The sequence below is a fragment of the Antedon mediterranea genome, chromosome 2 (assembly GCF_964355755.1).
Source record: "Antedon mediterranea chromosome 2, ecAntMedi1.1, whole genome shotgun sequence".
Classification (NCBI taxonomy): Eukaryota; Metazoa; Echinodermata; class Crinoidea; order Comatulida; family Antedonidae; genus Antedon; species Antedon mediterranea.
In genome coordinates, this window is record NC_092671.1 from 1,311,883 (window position 1) to 1,334,832 (window position 22,950).

The 22,950-nt window shown below is 32.6% G+C and overlaps 1 protein-coding gene across 7 annotated transcripts in view; it reads right to left on the bottom strand.

Moving 5' to 3' along the window:
- The window catches only part of LOC140040004 (neuron navigator 2-like), a 184,744-nt gene that overhangs the window by 46,369 nt on the left and 115,425 nt on the right, over positions 1-22,950 (bottom strand). For all 7 annotated transcript variants that reach the window (XM_072085616.1, XM_072085621.1, XM_072085618.1 and 4 more), the window contains one exon: positions 128-1,783. In XM_072085616.1, the coding sequence (XP_071941717.1) occupies positions 128-1,783 (1,656 nt within the window). The remainder of the gene's footprint in view (positions 1-127; positions 1,784-22,950) is intronic.

Sequence of the window (22,950 nt, forward strand, 5' to 3'; positions counted from 1 at the left end):
CATTATCAAAGATTTTGTACCAATCTTTAATACTATACCTCTTTATTATAATGTATATATAATATTTACCTAATAAAAGCCTCCGTATAAATAATAAAAATGCTATAAAATTGTTGTAATTACTTACATGCCTAATTGTCCGTATGGATAGTGTGATGACGGCATAGCAGGCTGTGACACCGTAGAACCAGTAGGAGATGCTGGTGGATCAGTCACATTAACCAAACTGTTAGATCGGTTCCAGACAGATTCATCAAGTTCTTTCAGAGTCAATGGCCTGGAGAGCATCTTCTCAGAGAGGGTAGATCTTATACTGTTACTACGGGTTAGCGGAGACATACCAGATGATGTCAAGCCATACCGTTCACTGGTGGCTTTACTCATCAATGAGAGGTTTGAACTGTTAGATTCTAGCGACTCAATACTACCGGACTCGTGAGTTTGTTGGAATGCTGGTGCGGGGCTTAGTACACCGTTTCGTAACATGAGGTTCATCTGTCCTCCTTGGGCCTGCAGCTTTTTGGCAGCTTGTCCACGTATCGGTAGCGTACTGCTAGAGTACGGAGAAGATGTATACGCAGTTCCCGGTAGATGCTGACCACGATGCATTCCTGCTCGCATGTGCATCTCATTAATAGGGTCAATGTACTTATCAGACATGTTCAACGATGCAAAGGGATTGGATATGATGGTGTCCTCTTCACGTTGGTTGTTCATTCCTGCACCACGTCCGCCTTCTGAACCACCTTTTCCGCCTCGACCAAATAAGGTCAGAATTGATGGAGCACGCTTAGAATTCTTAAGCATAGCTTCAGAATCAGATGCAACTGTTTGGCTACTTGAATACTTTGCATCTTCAAATTCTTTCTGATCTTTAGTAACATACTGAGCTGAATGGCTTCTTGGAACGTTTTTATCCGGGCTTTTGATGGTCGTTTGAATTTTCTGGTTCCCGACGGCGCTTATGGAAAGAGTGACTGGTCCTGCAGGGCTTGCTACCAGTCTAGCTCTGGTATCAGATTTTGTTGAAGCATTGTTGGAAGTATTAACAGGTGATAGTACAGGTATATGTCCATTTGACTTCTCTGTCTTTGTGTTCCCTGTCGGTGCATTTGGTTTGGTGAAACTCTTTGATTGTGAATTTGGGCTGGTAATCTTTGCTTTCATGGCACTAGTACTCTTGGCATCAGCTTCTCTAATTGCACTCTGGTCTTGTTTTGAAATATTAGCAAGACGACTTCCAATACTATTACTTGTCGTTAACGAACCATTTTTCCTGCCATAACCAAAACTTTGACCTTTGCCATGCTGTCTCATTGCTATTTGAGATCGTTTCTCACTTGAGCTCTTTCCATCTTCAAACTTATCGGTGAGTGATTTAATACGTTGAGGTTTCGTTCCATTCGCATCACTTAACTTTCCTCCGCCGCTTCGCCGAACACCAGAGTTCTTTGTTGAACTTCTCATTATTCTACCACTTTCATCCAACGTGAAGTCTTCGGAATCACCAGATTCAGACGGTGACCTAGCTCGGTGAAGACGACCTTCCGGTTTGCGCCATACGTTTCCACTATCAGATCGATTCTTAGTGATGGTGCTATCTTCGTCTTTCTCGTTGTTGTTGACTTCTTTGCGACGAGCTGCTAAAGCAGATTTCAAGCCAGATTCTTTACCGTCACTTCTTGATCTTCGATGAGTTGGAGAAGAAAAAAAGTTCTCGTCTGTACTGATGTCGGCGATTGTATCACTTATTCCACTGCTGATGGAACTGCTGTCCTCAATACTGCAAGAATAAATGAAATAAATTGGTTAAAATACCATTGTATTAATTTGAATTATCAAAAATAATGTTAGGCAGTATTGTCACTGACTGTAATTAGCTGGAAGGTAACAGATATGATAACAGAACTGTTGAAATCATAACCATACAAGTCTCTTGAAGAGATTGTTGATCTGTAAATAATTTATTGTTTTTAAATAAACAAATTAGGTTAAAGAATAACAATATTGCTGATCACTTTAATAACAATCAGAATGTCAATTATGTAGGAATTTATCTCAAATGCCGGTATAAGTAGGTTCGCAATTTTTAAAAATATACCTGCCAAAATACCACATCATAAAGTGCAGTGTACAGGTTAACCAAAGCAAGCCTATATCTGTAAATACCACACTAATGTATGTAGGTAATGTATTTACATCAAAGAAAACCAGGTGCTCCAGTTTCAGTAAAACAACAAATAAAAACGCAAACAAAAAAATCAACGAATAAACAGACAAAATGCAAACATTATTATACTGGAAACAAAACACTACATACAGTGAATTGTAAGAATGCGTCTTAGTTACAGTGAGTGGAACAATTTTGATTGTCATTAGGATAAGTAAATGAAAAAAACAAACATGTAAATATAACCTAAAGGTCATGCTTTCTTTTGTCAAAATTGACTGACAGGGCATGAGTGGCAGTATAAAGAAAATCTGGATTTATGCAATCTTACTAATGGTTGACCTGATGTTGAACCTAAGAACAGATTAGGAGGAAAATTACTTAAAGATGTGGACATCATAAAAGAAATTATTAATATATTTCACTTAGAAAATAATTTTGTCTAGATAGTTTTAAGAATCATTAAACATTACCATATGTACTATAACTGTTTTTAACTTTAACAATAGTTATTTTAAAAAATCTTTAAATTGATCTTTCATTAACTTTGTGAACATTTAAGAATTAATTTTAGAATACCCTAGTAAATCTTCTTTTTTCTTGAACTTTGACAATTTGAATCATTTTCTCTAGAGTAAATCTGACATTAGATAATTTATGACATGTGGTTTCTAAAATGAAAACTTGAATTAATATACTATCAACAACCCAAAACCAGACAAATCTCTTTTGTGTAGGTGTTAGTTGTGGTGAAATAAAGATTATCAAAACTGAATTTGAAACATTAAAGAAATGAAAATATTTACTCATTAAACACATCAGCTACAAATACACTGGTTGGTATAATTATGCAGTTTTAATATTCTATCAATCATATTTGTAAGAAAAACGAAATTGCACCAACTAATGTATTTGACCTTATATTACTGACATACTGACTGGGAATAAAAATAATTTGATGTGCTGATATCAGATCTTCTATTCCCATTTATCATTACATTACTATAATTGCTTCATGATGAGAATAAGAACATTAAAATGCTCTTGTGATTTCTTTGTATTTCCAGTTTAATGTCAACTTCATTCTAGTCTCATTAACATCGTCATGGTCTGATGGCTAGTTATGCCAATCAACAAAGTTTATGATTATAAATTTTTTTAAATAATTAAAGGTCAACTATCACTTGCTAGTAACAGAATAACCAATTTTAAACAAAAGTATAAAGACTAACATTTTAAACAAAATAGAATAAAACATGAAATAAAAAAATAATTACACAGTTTTAATTTCTGATGTTTCTGTTTGTTTATCTTTCGATCAATAAAATTGTGTTAGCAGTATGTCCTGCCACTTTAGTACTATATATTATAGTATCAATGACTTTTATGAAAAATTTACTAGCTTTTTTCAAGCTAACTGATTTACTAGGTTTCCTACCAGTAATCTGCTACTGTCAATGTTGTAATGTTGTTGTAGTAAAACAACATGAATTACAAGTGTTAATGTAGCCTACTTACTATATATACATCAATTAAACTTCTTACATCCCCATGGTTACATCATACACTACAAATAAAGCATCTTGTAATTCTTTCAACACCAAGCAATTAAAATACTCTGATGACAGAAGTATAAAATGATGCTGTGGCTTTCCTAGGAAACTGACCTCTTTGACCTTAAAGTCCCACCACAGACCAATCAAATGGGCAGACTATAGGTCACCGGGTCAGGTTCTAACATTAATGAGTATAAGTATGGTACTGATAAACAACAACAGACAATGTAATGTATCTAGATGAGCAATACACAAGTTGGAAACATAAGATGATGATATATTGTGTTACTGCTCTCCTGCTGCAGACTCAGCATTAACCAGGGAATATATACTCTACTTTGTATTTGTATACCAATACAAGTAACAAATTGATTGATTGAATTTATTTGATGCTCAAAATTAAAATAACAAACAGACAAAAGACAAAATAACGAGCATCAGGAACACCCATTAGGCCGGAAAAACCAGCCCATTTCCAATGGGGTCCAAATTGCACATAACAAACAAGAGAAAATACAACATTAATAAAACTATAAAGATATAAATATACATTAAAATAAAGCCCAGTAAAACAGTGTCGTTGTTCACTTCTAGGAAACTTGTTTGTAATCACATGTATACACAAAGAAAATGATGAAGAAATTATCAATAAGTATACACTGAATATAGGAAGAATACTTGTACAGACAGTTAAAGGTACTACTACATACTGTACTATGACTGCATGGTGATCGTCAAAAAATTCATTTAACTTAAATTTTAAAAATACATTAGTAGTAGTACTGCACTACGGTTTAAATTTTTCTATAAAATAATTTTATACATTCCTAATCTCTGACCTACAAAAATCAATAACACATTACAAATACCAATTAAAATATTTACCTCATACCACTTTTCCAATAGTTGATTAAAATGAAATACAGTATAACGTTCCCATAAAATAAATTCAATGCTTCTTGTGATCATCGACGATACACTCAATTAAAATAAGTTATTTAATACTTGGTTTTTACATAACAGCTTTCTACTGTTGCCTTTGCAACACTTTATACTAGTAATGAAGCCAAAGGAAATTATTACGACATATAATCAAGAATAAAAGATTAGCCACGAGCCTATTGGCAGTGTTCTTTGTGTGGTATTATAAGCAAAGTAGTGCTATACATCAATGTCCCTTTAATTATATGTGTAGACTAACATATGGATTAAAGGGGCAATGCAATATCGTAAATATCATAGCCATTATACTACGGTACTAAATTGCTAAAAGTCATGGTGAATTAAAAGTAAAAAATGCAATTCGTAAATATTGGGTCGGATTTTTCATATTCTCACAGATTTTCATTATCTTAACCATTTCAAAATTAATTTACAGTACTGTATATACAATGACTGTTAAAAGTATCATGTGACTTTAAATTAGAAACTACATAATTATTATCATTGTATATACTATAGTTTACAGGCACACTGCACCCATATTCTCACAACAATCAATCTTTGTCCTATGACGTTCACATAATAGCTATCATTGTTCGTGAAACTTTGTAATATTGTACAATACCATTGAGGAATGACAATCCTTTTGTGATCATTCTGTGACTCTTAATAGATTAACCTTCAATATTTTTATGAACAATTTTACAATCTCTCCCACTTACTTGTGACCATAACGGTAACCTATTAACTTGCATGAAATACAGCCGCCTTTTATTCGCCATTGTTTATAACCAGTTTAATTTTAAAATAAAGAAACGTGAACTTGTTTTGTTTTTTGTTTAGAAACTACAGTAATCCTATGAATCAATTGTAGTGTTAAACGCATCCTGGACAATAAACATTTGTATAGATCAAACTCAATATTTTCTCTTACAGCTAGTACTTAGTTGTTATTTATTTGGTTATTTAATGCTACTGTATAGTACCTAGAGTAGGCTATATCGATAGGGATGTCCCCCTAATAAGGGGTAGCCTTTAGTGTTAAAACACAGTATTTCCCCTGTTCATTTTATTAATGATAATAGGGCTGTTCAAAAGGAGGGGCGCTAATGTATATTGAAATTACCATTATGTTTATCAATAAATTATGATTACTGTATTTATTTATAAAGGCAATTGTAAAGCAAAATGTTAGCAGAGACAGACTGTGAATGAATGCGTACACAGTAACAGCAGGAGGTGTTATCCTGCACACTTGAACTTCTTTAGGCTATACACATCTTAAACATCAAATTTCAATTAAGCTAATGGGTCAATTGAGGTCAAATCAGAGGATTCAAATTTACAAAAAAATATCTTTGTCACCAATGTACTACACAAAAACATAAAATATAGATTTCGTCAATTTACTTAAAAATAAATTAAATACTAACACACAGTCATAATATAGGAGATCACTACACAGGAGGCATCATGGGGAATTTCTGGTCAGAAAAAAGTGTGTTTACGATTTTCAGTAATTATTTACGTTCTATTTAAAGTATAGCATAACACAATTTCTAAAGTAGCAACAATATTTATAATTTAGATTTAATGGCACTAAATGACCCTGACCGTTACATGACCCTTAAATATCGTTTTCATAATGACCATATATTTGTATAGCAAACTAACTATAAATTGATTTTTTAAATAAATTTCATATTCTATTGTTAAACTATTCATATTTTTTATTTTTGCATGTATTTTCTCTATTGTTGGCTTAAGTGATTATACTTAATCACACGAAGGTTTTTGAAATATTTAAATAAACGATCATTTTCTACTAGGAGATTTTATATATAAATAATAAACAATTATAAACAATGCCCTTATTGAAGCTCAATTACTCTAGTTGTCACAGTATTTGAAAGTTCGTTAAATCAACCAACTTTTACAAGAAATAAGAACATCTTGAGATTGAAACAGGTCTGAAAATGAACTTCTTTTGTGTCGTGAAGAATACACCACAGATTCAACCAAGAATGTAAAGCAATAGTGGCTTCAGATGTCATAAAAAGACTACTTACCAGTACTTAAAAAATCAGTTTTGTAAAACTAGAACACATTATTCCCATTGTCTAAATGCAGTAATCCTTTACTCCTTTGTAATTGGCCACATTAAGAAATCTAGTGTAATGTTTTACTTGTAACGTCCACTCACAAAATGGCAACCAATGCAGACAATAACAACAACACCGACTGGTGTAGATTTTATTGTTCAAGTGATATTCTTTGTGGTTAAGGTTGATTGAAGATATATCTCAAATGTTCTCACGCTTTCATTTTAGGATTTTATATTCATCTAAATAGACATCTGATAAAATGCTCTGATAAACGATAAAAGACCTAAATACTGATCTGATCTCGATTCATTCATGCATATCTGAAGATCTTTACTATACCATTAACTTTCCATTCAAAATAGATACATATGTTCATTTTTAACAACTTAAATGGCTCTCAACCATAGGACTACTGAGCAATCACAAATGCCTCACTGTTTGAATGCAATATACTAAATATATGAATGGCTTTATTATAATGAGTGAGCATTCAGGGGTGATACACAGTGTAAAACTAACTCACTAGAGATATCTGTAATCGGTTGTCGACGAGAGTCTTCAGTATTTTTAATGACACAAAAGTGCAACATAATTTAACCTTTTTTTTGCTCAAATGATGTTAATAGTTCTAATAAAACCATATTATCATAAATGTCTTACAATTTGCATGAAATATTGATGAGTCAGACATCAAAGAATATGAGACGAAGAGATAATTTCTCTGAAAACTAAATTATTGGATTAATTATTTGTCAGTATTTATGTTATTTATGTTATTTTTAACACATTGCTTTTCGTTTCTGGTAACATGTTGGGAGGGAGAAAGGGTTAATGTGCAGCTGTGATATATTTGTTAGTGGTCCTAGACATGTAAGTCCCTTCTTAAACTATAATACACACCTGCGTTTGGTTGGTTACTTTTCCCTATAAAGTTTACTGTGAATGATACTATAGTGGTAGACCTAGATTGAAATGAACCAACAAAAGTACAATTGCCACACACGGTTGTCAGAGCAGGTAGACAGAAACACCTGCAGCAGCAAATCACCTGAGCACACCTACAGGCAATTGGCAACATTGTGTTTACTACTATAATCTGATATAGTAAATTAAATGTTCAACTTATTCTGAATGAATAATACTAATCTCCAAATACTTTACTCATACACAAGTTTTTAAACTTTCATTTGGTTCAGCATGGAATTATTCAATACTTATTGTTTAAACAAGTTCAACTGATTAGCTCTACAAACAATAAAAGTATGATAAGTTCATAATAATTTATACCATATTTTCAATCCATATAAGTAAATTTCTATATGACTAAATACTAAGAACTGTCCAGTGCTTAGAGCCTTGAATTTTGCGCTATAGAAATTGAACATTAATTATATTGTTGTTAAGAATGATTTTTCATCTATAGCTGCACCCAGTTCCCTTTTATTAGTATCACAAGTGCAAGTAATTGATTCAGAAGGAGGAGTGGGGAGGAGGAGGAGGAGGGGAACCACATCATCCAAGTCTCCTCTGAAAATGAAATATTGGTATTTCAACCAATAAATAAGCCACTGAACTTATACAAAACAACATACTAGTACAATAATTGATTAGTTAGCAATTAAGGCAAGTACGACAAGTACACATGAGTGAAGCAATTTAAAAGGACACCTTCACAACAAAAACCCCATATTAATTAACAAGCAAGAAGGAATAATAATGCTCACAATAGTATTACTGTAGCTATTTTGCATTAATTAAACATCTTAAGTAGCTTTGTGTTGTTAAGACAATGTTTTAAACAAAGCTTGTTGTATTTAAGAAAAATGAATTATAAAAGATTATCAGTGTACATACTGTACATAGAGGAATATAAAACGTTCCTATTAAGGGGAGACTTACCCATGAAATGAACAAGGAGAAATAGGTTTTAAGACAGTCAACTCTTATCCAGAGACACCCCTTTTTAAGGGGACACTTTGTTAGACCCTGATAATGTCCCCTTAATAGGGTCTCTACTGAACAACTATTTAAAAGTCTACTGTATATCATTAAATAAAATATATAGATAGTATTCCTATCTAGAAATAGGCAAGTGATTTTGTACTCTGCGTATTAATGACGAATGACAATTTGGAAACAAATTACATATTTTCCCAAAGGATTCAGTGAATTTCCACAATAATTACTATGCTCCTATTTTTGCATAATTATAATAAATATTGGAATTTCATAGTTAATGATTTCAACATCTAGAAAATAAACCATGATACAAGAAATAGTACACAGAACCAAGAAAACGTAAACTGACCTAAATATTTTACGTTTTTTTTTGTGAAAATTTATGAATTATCAAAAGAATATTATTCAATCTAATAATCAATCATAACATAGCTGAAAATTACAGTATATAAATAGTAGTATTCCGATCGCTGAAATATAAATTGAATAATACCACAATTTAGAAACTTGCGATGTGTAGGTCAAAACAAAATAAACAAAAGCTGGTGCATTGGCATTCATCCAAATGTGTAAGTAATTCCAAAACATTCTACGTACTTTACAGGTTCACTCGTACGTGATGGCGCATTTCTTTCATCCGTTCGGTGGCCAAACAATGTTGACATTAATTTCTCCAGGTCATCCATCTTTTTATCAAACTCCTTCACTCTTGTTCGGAAACTTTCATCCATCTTGGTTGATTATCTTCCACCAGAGAGGACTGCTCAAAAGGAATTCTCCTACCAAATATGAAACCTTACACGAGAAAATAATACTAGACAAGCTGATCATAGCACATCATTATAGCATTCTTAACTGCAGCAAGTTGAGATGTTACAGCATGGTGTACCGTTGGTGTAAGCCAATCGATGGGACTAGTTTCTATAAATGCTTGCCTATGTTCACTTTCCGCTCAACAAAGAGGTTTTTTACTCAATTTGATTAACTCTACTTGAGAAAGCGCATGGTTCCAGGCTGTCTGTATGAATACACATAACAAATCCATACTGTTTTCTTTGTGTGTTCTGCCTTCGGGATAAATACAGCCAGGTATGATAATCGTCTTGCTTACTAAAAGGTAGACTACTAAGCATTAAGATATGTACATCATTAAGAAACCACTAATAATGTATGAATAACTTACATTCATACTGAACCATAACACCGTAACACTTTACAATTCCGACTCATTTACGCAAAATTAAGACGTTATGATTGGATGGTTTGTTTCGATCAAATTGTTTTCAATCATATAGCAGACAACCATAGATATTTCATCTCAATTAACTTTCAATCAAGGTAAATAAAATTATTAGGACAACGACCACCTTTAGGATGTGACACGATCACCTTCAAACTATTGATTCTACTTAATGTATGTAATATGATAATACTAATTCAATAGTTAAAGTTATAAATGTCACTAAAACTAATATTATTTATAAAATTTATTAAGACTACATTATTGATTACAGGACGACTACCTTGAATGATATTAAGAGACCACTCTGAAAAATCACTTTGTACAAAATGTTTCAGTTTTGAATCTGCATTCTTGTCAAAACCTAGCTTACAGGTAAACATTTCATTCATGTAAAAATAACTTTAAAACCATAGAAACTTGTTGATTGACAGATGACAGGTGATAGACAGGAAATATTAAACCACAAGTATTTATCAAGGACCAGACACCTCCAGAAAATGATAAAACAAAGGTATCCTACCAGCTAAGCTAATCTATCCTAATAACAAGCCATGGATCACGAAAGGCGTTAAATTACTGTTGTGTGAGAAACGTAAAGCCTTTAAGATGGGCGACTCTAATCGTATGAAAATATTGACTAGAGAGATTAAATCTGAAATAATGAAACAGAAGAACATTTATAAGAAAAAAGTTGAACATAACTTCAGGTCTAATAATATGAAACAAGTTTGGCAGGGTATTAAACTTATGAGTGGTTACACAAACGGTGGTAATACACCCACCTCGATTCCGAATGTTACTGTGCAATATGTTAATGAGTTAAATGAATTCATTTTATAACCGTTTTAATGTTCATGATTTTAAAAAAGAAAGAGAGGCCCTATTTAGCTTGTGTCGGGTGACTGAAGATGATCCCAAATTTAGTATAAGCATTTCTGATGTACATAACGAATTCATGAAACTCAATTCATCGAAGGCTGCTGGGCCGGATAGAATCCCTCCACGAGTACTTAAGGTCTGCTCTCCTCACCTTGATGGTATATTTACATTTATTTTCAATATGTGTCTTTCTTATCATGCGTTCCCGGATATTTGGAAACTTTCATGCATAATACCGGTCCCTAAGAAACCTAAGATTAACAGCATGAATGATTTGAGACCCGTTGCACTCACGTCTGTCGCGATGAAAAATTTGGAACGTATTATTATAAAAATTATGCAACCTTATGCTGAAAAAGTGTTAGACCCGTTGCAATTTGCTTACCGATCACTCCGTAGTACCAGTGATGCGATTTATTTTAAATTACATAAATTGTATTCACATCTAGATAATGTAAAGAAAGGCCACTCGGCACGTATTATGTATTTTGATTTTCAGTCTGCGTTTAATACCATACAACCCCATATCTTAGCAGACAAAATGTTGAATATGGAGTTTCCCCGTCCGATTGTTCGTTTAGTTTTAAATTTCATTTGTGATAGAAAACAATTTGTTAATATTAATGGTGTTAAGTCAGAAATCGTAACCTCTGACACCGGTGTTCCTCAGGGTACTGTCAACGCACCTAAATTATATTCCTTGTATACGGCTGATTACAGATCTTTAAATGATGAGCTTTGCCCCATTGTTAAATTCGCTGATGACACTAGTACTATTGGTCTCATAGTTTCAAACAATGATGAAAATTATCGTAGCGAAATACAAAGATTTGTAAAATTTTGTGACGATAATTATCTCCAAATAAATGCATCAAAAACAAAGGAGATGATCATTGATTTTAGGACTAAACATAAATTTAATTTTCAACCAATCACTATCAAAGGTAAAGAAATTGAAATTGTTGACCAGTACAAAATCTAGGAATTGTTTTCAATGATAAACTGAATTGGGGAGACCATATAGACTACATCAGCAAAAAATTAAATCCCAGAATGTATTGTATGAGAACTTTATATAAATTTAACTCCTGTGATTTGATGTTACTTTCGTTTTATAGATCCGTTATAAGTAGTGTTTGGACGTATTGCCTCTCCTGTTGGGCTGGTAATGTTACCGGAGGGAATAAAGGACGCCTTGAAACTTTCATCCGTCGGGCTGGTAAAATGATTGGTCTGGAACTGCCTTCCTTTACCGATGTGCACCTAGAACACCTCCAGAAAGATTTCGAACGCATTGAGTCGGATGCCTCTCATCCTCTCCACAAAGTGATCATAGACCAACTTAATCCAAGTGGTAGATTGAGGCTCCTCAGTGTGAAAACAAATCGATTTGCTAAATCCTTTATTCCCTCCGGTATCATCCAGTACAACAGGAAGTCAAGAAGATAATTTTATCTTGTAATTTTTTAGATGTTTTTATATGAATGGTTTTATGCTATATTTGTTTTTATTGTGTTTTCTTTGTTATTTGACGAGCAATGAATTTCCTTGTTAAGGATCAATAAAAGTTATCTTATCTTATCTTATCAAAAGCCTGACTCCAGAGCGTGTATACCAAGATGATATGAAGAGAAATTGTTGATAACAAGATGATGAATACTGACTAAGATAAGATATTAAACATACTATTCAGCATACTAAATAGAGTATTCTCAGTTATAGTATGTTTTCATCATACTGATATAGTATCACTGGTTTTCTTAATAATTTTCAAACACCTCTTTCGAGTCTAATACACAGAATACTATCTCAATTATCAGTTCACTTCCTCTTGGAATCTTTTGTCTGGAACAAATTGCCGACACAAAATCCCTTGTATCCTGTGGTACCCCAACTGTTAGTCCAGATTAAATTTGATTTCTTTGTTTTCCCCTAGATGATTTATTTCTCAATTGATAAAACTGAACAATTCTTCCTTAGTTCTTCTCTCTGATGAAACCACTCCAAGCACAAGTCCCATAAGAATATCTTCTGACCACTCACTCATTGCAACATGAACCTCATCTGACCACTCAATCAAATGTCCTAAAGATATTTTGACCAACTTAATCAAATGCATGTGCTTTAAAAAGTAATCAATATTATTGCTTTTGATTAAAATGTTCTATATTATTAATGTTTAATGTAAATACATTTTACTTTATTAAGGCCCTGTTCAGACCCATGGCGTTAGACCGTTTTAGCGTACGACGCTAAAAGAATGTGTGTCTGAACAGTTGGGGATTAGCGTACAACGCGTCGTACAACGGTTGTAGCGTTGTAGTGGAAAACGGTTGATAGTACCGTTTTAGCGTACGACGCTACTGTAAGTCAACGTTGTATCCAATCAGAACGTTTCCTGTTATGACGCCAAACAAGGTTTGACCTAGGCTGACATCTTGTATCGTCAATGTGTGAGATGGATTTCAATAACAAAAAGGCCAGAATAAATAAGGCCTAACTACACTACAAATACAACTGTTACAAAGGCTACAAACTATTATCAACTGATTACCATTATATTTTCTAACAAATGACATAAATACATGCACCTTGTATTTAAACATAGGGACTACGATCCCATCCGCTTTTAGGCCTAGCTAGGCCTAGAGCCATTCACGCATTTCATTCAAGCTAAAAACTAGCGTGGGACATCAAAAGTCACTCATTCATACAAGGCAGACTAGACTGGACAAGTTTAATGCTGAAAACCCCCTAACTCCTAAAAAAAACAGTAAACAAACAAGGGGAGCTGTGTCCCTTTTATTAGCAAGTTAAGGGTTATTTTCAACCGACTGGACCAAAGAATATATATCTTTGACTGGACTGGATAGACTAATCTCAATCTTTTTTTTCTTCATCATTACGAGGACGAGGCCTGCTTTATTTTCGTAACACAAGAGCCTGGGGAAAATGTTTTTTACTACAAAATAAAAACAATAGAAACAGAAATTTGACTTTACTATATTTTTCTTAAATAAATGCTGAGGTATGTTTTATTTACGGCAAATTTTGTCATAATATTGTAGGGCTGAGATCTAGGCCTATATACAGTGGAAATAATGATGAAAACACGTGGGTAAGAGCACATGAATATGCAACTAGAAACAACCTGGATGACGTACTTCCGTTGTAACGATAATCGTACGCTATGGGTCTGAACACCTCGTTTTTTTCTCTGCGGTTTGTAACGTGACCTTGATAGTAACGTTGTACGCTAAAACGGTCTAACGCCATGGGTCTGAACAGGGCCTAAGTTGGAAAGAATAGAAACAAAAATAATAACTCCACTTGTACAAGATCGATCTCAATCTTTTGTAAAAGTAAACAAAATAAACAAAGATATCTTTTCTATTTCTGATAAATTATCATATTATGTCAACTTAACAGTTTATAAATAGAATATGTCAATCAATCACCAGACTCCAGTGTGAGATGATAAGAATGATGGTATTCTCTCCTTTACACCAATATCCTTCATCTTACTTCTAAGTTCTTTCCTAACTAATATTAACCCTCTCTATCCTCCTCTTAATTACAATGTTCTACTTCACTCACCTTTCTTTATTAAAACTACCCAAATTTCTATCCTCTTCCTTAATCATATCGTTCAAAAAAATATCTATAGCTTATTCCTCAAGAAACAACTTTGAAAGCTTGCTGAATTTGGAACAAAAGTGATGTGTTTCCAAAGCACACCAATTAGCAATACAATAGGGAGTTATAAAAACTCACTCTGCACCCTATAACCTGGCCTTCAAAAACACTTCAAACACTGTATAGCATTACACCTTAAACCTTTTATATAAATCTAATTAAAAAGTAGAAAACATTATTTTAGTTCCTTAAAGATGAAACAATTGACAACTTGTTCAACACAATACTGTTATTATTCCAGGTAAATAATTGTATTTTGTAAAATGAACTTTTTAACAGAAAATTTACATAAAAATATTAATACATGAATGTAATCAAATATTAGTAAAATAGTCCTAATAATTGTGTACCGTATTGTAATCAATTCTGGAAAACTTATTTTTAAAACTTAAAAATTCACAATAAACCCTACATACCACCAAAAGATTTCAGTCAATATTCTGTTAATAATTCCATAGGTACAGCTACTGATATGCACCTGTTTTCAAAAAGACAAAATGTGGTGTTCCAATGTGCTTCCTGAGTGACCACAGACGGTTAATAAATCATCACATTCCCCGGCTTAGGCCTAGGGATTTTGAGATAAAATAGCAATGATGCTTCTGATCTTGCACTGCTTTCCACAGGATCATTGGTTAGCTAAATCAACATATTCCCGGCTTAGGCCTAGGGATTGTAAGATATAAGTAGCAATGTTTGCTAGGATATTACAGGCTAATGTGCTATTCAAATGACTTCACCCATTAGTTATTTTTGATCTAGTAACATCTGGAAAACTTCATGTAAAAACACTTTCCAACCAATTGTAAATGAGTAAATAAAATACAAGGTCTTTTAATGGCTGCCTTTAATTAACCATTGTCTGTTGTAGTTTTTTAGTCTTAACAGCCAGCCAATCAAATGCTACGAATTCATTCAATAAACAAACTTAAATCACTGAACACTAATACAAGTTTACAACTAAAATTCAACATCTGGGCTACATTTTTAATCCATTAAATTGTGCTTTCATCTTTTATGTAAATTGCTTTATTTTAAAATAGGGTTGGAAGAGAGTGGATGCGACAAATTCCAATAAACATGTATGTCTTTGTCTACCTGTGTAAAGTTACTCATGTACAACATTACTAAAAGTACAACTCAAAATAACCTACAGTACTTAATCCACGTCAACAAAAAAGTTGTTGATCGTCCATGACAAAATGAGATAGTACTATATGATAAGTCTTAGAAATTTACAAGCATTTGAATAAAATAATTTTCAATACAAAGAGCTTTGAAAGAGAACTTTTCCAGTTAATTTTACAATTTCAGTTCCTCAGCAAAGGAGAAAACAATTTGTCTGGGCTATATTCCGATGTAGGGAGGAGACGATCGACAACATTTTTAACATCGTCTTATAGGTAAAGACTATGTCTTATGTCTATCAGCCTTAGAGATAGAATTCTTTTGTAAGCCAATGCATAGAAGGTGCACTGTGTAGAGGTCAATATCCTAATCTAAGGATTTTATCAATTTTATGTGACAAATTTTAAACATATGACATGGTATTTGAAATGAGTGACAGGCCTCACCTAAATACATGATATCAAGACTGAGTAAACAAACATACCAAACCTCTAAATAATCACATTGGAATGTTATCATGAATTGTGCCACATTGGAAATTAAGTAGGGCTTAAAGTTAAGTACAATGAAAAAAAGAAGAGGCTTGTAAGAAATCCAATACTGTACAATATATCTACAGCTATTAGCTAAAAGTAACAAAAACTTGTACTGTTTTAAGGAACTGTGACGAAATACAATGCACAATGCTGTTTGTGGGGTAAGGGGGTGGATGGGTGGAGGGAGGGATGGAGAGAGGAAATACCGGTAGAAAGTTACTGGAAGACAGACAGCATGTCATCTACTGAAAGGAACACAAATTAAAGCTGAAAAAATGTGCATAATTAGCAACGAAAAAACATTTGTTTGCAAGAATTTGTGAAAACGAGATTTTTCATACTGGGAACTTACATTAAAAATTCAACAATTATGCCATTTTTTAATGTTTTGATTGATAAAAATGATATTATAGGAATGCTAATAAACAGTACCAATAAATGGTGATTTTCAGCTTCAAATCAGCAGATTACATCTAGTACTTATTTAGTAGACATCTGTGCTTAATTTCACAGGATGTTAACATACTGGGGCCAGTTATCTTAAGTGGGATCTCAGTAAAATTCTTACCACCAGAAATTCAGTCTCCTGATCTCTATGGGGACTTAATCTACAATATCTTTATACCTATTGTCAACATGAGAACTTAACGTATGTTCACACAGAGCCCAGAGTCCGGCGGAAATGTAAAAAATCTTTAAAATTGAGTAAATCCCAATTCTTTAAAAAAGTGCGTCTGTGAGTTTTCTTGAATCTTGTTTCCACTAATTAAAAAGGTGCAGTGTGACCAAGCTTTATCTCCAGAAAGTAGACAGTGTATTTAAACGTAAAAATACAACAATTGATGATGATGTTACTGATATTAATAAATATATTCTTAATCCTATGTTGAAACATATCACATTAATGTTGAGATACACATCACATTCATTGCGACCAACTTATGTTTCGGAATGTACAGTTGCGATGTTTTCATGTGAAGTCACAAGGTCATTACTGATACCATCGTACACTTAAGTACAGTCACTTAGGAATCATGTACGTGCTTTCGAACTTTATGTTTGTATGCATTTTGGCAAGTAAACATGTTAAAGTGGGATGATCAGAAGCCCAAACACATTATTTATATAAACTTGGTTCACATGGGAGTTGTATCCAGTAGAGTAGTCAACAGACTGTAAAATTAATGTGAACCATTAAATATACCTAGAAGGGCTAATTATAACCTACAAGCATTTCAAGATAGTCTGATAACAATTGTAATCAACGGGACAAATCAATACCATAGCAATGCATCCAATAATTATAAAACTACAGTGAGAATACAAAACATTCTTACTAGAGATCCTGCTGATGGGTTGCTAAGCAACCATAAAGTCGTTCACCCTAACATCCCAGTGGGTCTAATACAGAAATGAAGAAATCGTTTACGTGAAATTACAAGTGGCACAAACCGAGGATACAAATAGGATACAAGGGTATTAAATACAGTTTGCATAAGAAGTAAATTGAATTCACTATTGAATTTAGCAGATATTATATCGCAGGGTGTGTGATCAGTTTACGCAGGAGTCAGCACTTACTATGATTCAATTTCAATGGACACTCACGATCACTGCTCACATGTTTGTACAAATTAATTCTACTGTATCATGTTGATTTTGGACGTCGCCGACGTACTACTATGGATTTACTGTATATTAATCACGAACATACAGTAACCAAGAGCAAATAATCCAAATGTCTTTGTCAAACAAAAAACTTGACTTTGAACAATGAGTTTCTCCATTCAATCTTTTTTTCATAAAAAAAAGTTCATAAGATATAGAGGGCAGTATACAAATCTCAATTGGTGTCTGAGAACCAATACTTCTGGATCGAATTGGTAAAAAATTAAGCAATAAATAAAAAAAAAATAATTTAATGATTAAATTTAGGTAGTAGTATATTATTACTTTTAAAATATTGAATATTGTTTTATTTATTTATAATATCTTTTAAAGAAATAATTTTGTAGATACAGATACTAGTTTTTTTGCGACATTCCTATTCAGGGGATATTTTTTTTTTTTTTTTTTTACCATATTTAATGAGGGTGATCCATCCAGCTATTGCTGATCATTAGGGACCCTCAGAGGTTCACAAGACAAACATATACACAAGATGCTCTACATAAACAAAGTCTTATTACAAGTCTTTGGGAGTGGAGTAATTTGGTCCTTAGAAAAAAATCCTGACATGTGACGGGACTTGAACCCAGGACCCTTGGAGTGGTAGCCAAGCATCATAACCACCAAGCCACAACTCCACACACTATCCCTAAAGGAACACCCTCTTATTTAGAGAACACTTTTGAATGTCCTAAAGGTGTCCCTAGTTGTTCTATTCTACTGTATAGTAAACTATATAATCAAGTTGAATGTCCTAAAGGTGTCCCTAGTTGTTCTATTCTACTGTATAGTAAACTATATAATCAAGTTGAATGTCCTAAAGGTGTCCCTAGTTGTTCTATTCTACTGTATAGTAAACTATATAATCAAGTTGAATGTCCTAAAGGTGTCCCTAGTTGTTCTATTCTACTGTATAGTAAACTATATAATCAAGTTGAATGTCCTAAAGGTGTCCCTAGTTGTTCTATTCTACTGTATAGTAAACTATATAATCAAGTTCTATAAATAGAATGCCCTTTTCTGTCAAGATGATGTCATTATTATCACCAATAGCATGTGTTGAAATGTATTGCACTTCCAAGTATTTCATATAGGAATGTCATTACATTAAAGTAAACACACTCATCTACCAACTACATCTGTCTTCAGTAGCTATACAAACTATACAACAATCTCACCATCATAGATGTTTAAACAATCTTACCATCATAGATGCTTAAATAGTAAGAATCAATTACAGTATACTTAGCATAAATTCCCATGTTGTTGGAAAAATCTCTTTAAAATAATTGTCAAGAATTTATTGATCAAGTTGTGAAAAATGCAAGACCTGCAATAATTTAAGTTGTTCAATTATTTTATGCATTTAAAAATTCTGTAGATAAATGGAACCTGATTTTTTTTAAATCATATAAATAACTTATATTTGCTTTATTGGTGTTAATAGAAAGATAATAATAATAATTCTCACTTTAATGATAGTATGATGGTCTTAATGGTAAAAAAGTATGATAAACATAATAATGATAAAGATGACAATTATGATAATGATTGCAGTATGATGATGACATCATAACATTATAATAAATTGTTACAATGATAAACATGGCAATAATGATAAACTTAAATCTATCCATCAATGTAATAACAATGGTACTCGATCCTGAAGTAGGCCCACAGAGAAAATCTTTCAAGAACCCATCTCCAACTTAAACAATTATAATACTAATGGAAGGCAGATGCAGACACATCACACTGCGGTACATAACATGTGCATGAGTGACTCTATATGTCAAGCATGGCTCCAGAGAGCTTCAAGACTGCAAACAAACAAATGAGCTAGCCTAGGCTCCTCAGGTCGAGCTCCCACTATGATAAGACCAAGCAAGGATGAGGTTAAACAAAGATATCAAAATTGTTCTAATAGGAGCGCACAGACTCCTGCCGTGTATTCTTTTCGACGATACAAAACAGACAGTGGAATCTTTGAATCATTCATAAATATATGTGAAACATAAGCTTTCTTACCATACGGTTCTTACAGGTTAAATAATACAGATTGAAATCTGTATTAAAATACAGTATGTGCTTTGTTTGATATTTTGATGCTTTTAAGAAAAATATCTATAAGTATGCAAGATACAGTACGCGCTCTGTTTGGTGTTTTGATGTTTTAAAGAAAATATCTATATGTATGCAAGAGGTTTATTAGCCATTTGCATGGCAATTTTTCTACTTTTGATGGATTTTGAATGAATCTATGTAACTATACAAGTATATTTCACTTCTAGAAAATACCTACTCTTGATGGATTTGAATGAATCCTTGTACATTATCTATAGAGGTATATTTCATATCAAGTTATTCTACAAAGTAACATCTAATATATGCATCATGATACATTTATTACTAAAATAAAAAACCTATGTTAGAAATCCATTTGAGTACATTACTTCTCTCTCGTCCTACTCAAGCTAAAAGACTAAACTTTGATCAATTAACAAAAGTGGTTCATGCATGTAAAATCGGAAACATAAGCCATCTGCGGTAAACATACATCTAGAGTGGACGGTGGTTTAAGCCTGCTCATCCTAACTCAACCTTTCAAACTATTGAACCAGAACTAACAACTAAAACAAGGTGATGATAAATGAAGTAAACATTTCAATCCTTGCCTGGGAAAGTAACGTAACTCTAAAAAATGTTAAAACAGCCATTCTATAAAAAGATGAGATAAAAGATTCTTTTTGACAACTTTAATCCATTTTTTATAAAAAAAGAAGTGTTGTTGAGATTATTTTAATGTATACCAAACATACTAAATCCAAGTAACAAAATAAAAGTTTGCCTGAATTTTATTAGAAAAGTTACCTGTACAGTTTTCGCCTGCGAGAAACAATCCCCAGCATGTTTAGGAAACGTGAATGGGGGTTTCCCTCTGACCCCATGATGCTTGTTCTGCACAAATATATCCAGGTCGAACCATAAAAACTAAGAACTAAAATTGAAAACTAAAGTGCTAGATTTAAAAGACGGCTATATCACTCCAAATTGTGGAATTTGTCTTGTAATCCAGCTAATATTCTATGTAATATTAATCCATGGGAGATGACCGTACCGCTTGTCTTGTACAACTCACTTGGCTCCAATTTTCTCATAATTTACAGTACCTCCACAGGAACTGGACTAGTTCATTTCACTGCAGGTAAACTTATTTAAATGCTCCTTGTAGAATTTTACTATGAAAACATACACTGTGTTCAGTCCACAGGATTTACCACCTCTTCAGCTTTGGGGGGGCCACTCAAGAATATAGAATATTCCATTATACATTGGGTGGAAATAATCATATCAACACATTAATTTTAATCATATCTACAATTAACACATTAAGCTCAATTCTATCTCTTATGTTTGTGTTTCTGTTCTTACCTACTCAACTAAAGCTTAGTAAGTATTTAAATTATATTGATGTTTGTGAATATCAAATTTATTATTTCCAAATTTTTGCAACATAATTAATGAGGACAGTCATGAATGTAAGAGAATATATAATTTAATTTCAAATAATTGAAAACACACTTATTTCCAAGCTGCATTTAATTTTTTTGACAATTTTTCTTTATAATAGAAGGTTCTATTTAAATATTTCATGATTTTAAAACAACATCATATTCCAAAATTGGTAAGTAATTATTCAAAACATTTGTAAATAAGAGTTGTAGTAAAAAGTGTAATCTTTAAATCCAGTGCATAACGTGCATAAACTCCTTAATAAGACCCTTAATACTGCATCAGCCAATGATAATAAACAGCTGACAGAAAACATCTAGTCAGAGGCTCAAGTCCCTGATCAAGCTAAGAATAAATGCTTAACATCAGTTCACATTCTCAATTTTAAAATTTTAATCCTATCAGAGATTGTATGATTTAAAAATGGTTGGTTCAACTGAACCTAGGACACACTGTATATCTGTGTGATAAATCTGTGTGATTAACTCTGTATAAATTGATTCCTATTAATAAATGTTCATTATAATAATACGGTAATTAACTAATTCCACTAAAAACTTATATGTTTTTCAATGAACTGTAAACAGGAATATTGCTCTCAAAGAGGGTGGGGCATTTTTACTAATAGGTTTGATAAAATGGAAAAAAAAAGAAATTCTCTTTTTAATAATTTAACAAATTCCTTTTCATCAAAGAAAGAGTCGTTATCCAATAACATTTGAACGATACCATAAAGCTCTTGTGGTCTAATAGTTATAACATCTACATATCAAGCAGAATGGTTCAAGTTCGAATCATAGTTGGGACTTTCAAATTTTCTCATCTTTATCGTTTCAAAATTCAAAATAAACTAACTGTATATAGGGATGTATTTTTCTCATTCTCATTACATGATTAATATTTAGTATATCAGCAGGCAATTTAGAATCTTTCTATACATGTAAATGTTTATATATTTCCACTGCAAACTAAATGTACAGTATGAATACAAGAAGTCCTTCACAGACAATATGTATGATAATGCAGTTAGGCTAGCTTCCCAAAGGAGGAATAACTGCCGACACTGTATGTTGTAAGAGCAATTATTAGATGTATAAGCTAGGCTCAATGGATGTGAAGTCTTCTATCTACTTCCTCTCTATAATGTCCCTTGTCTATCATTGTTATTGAAGCTGAGAACATTTGTTCAATTTTAATTGACTGCCACTACAATGGATCTTACACTATGGTTGTAACAGCAATACTATCTCAGTAGTTTTACTCTAGTATATGCTACAACAATGCTTTTTAAATGTTTATAAATTTGCCATGTTTTGAGACACATCCATCCAATTATGAGAACACTTTGTAGGGGTTCTATTGTATGAACATGATAAAATATAAAAATAAAACGCCTTAATGTCCTTATTAAATCTCAACCATATTCTAAATATAACATTACTTTAGACAATACATATTACACTATAGTTCAAGAGAATCAACAATTAATATTATAGGTTATTAATAATCTATAATAGAAATCAATATATTAAAGGTTATCAATAATCTAAAATAG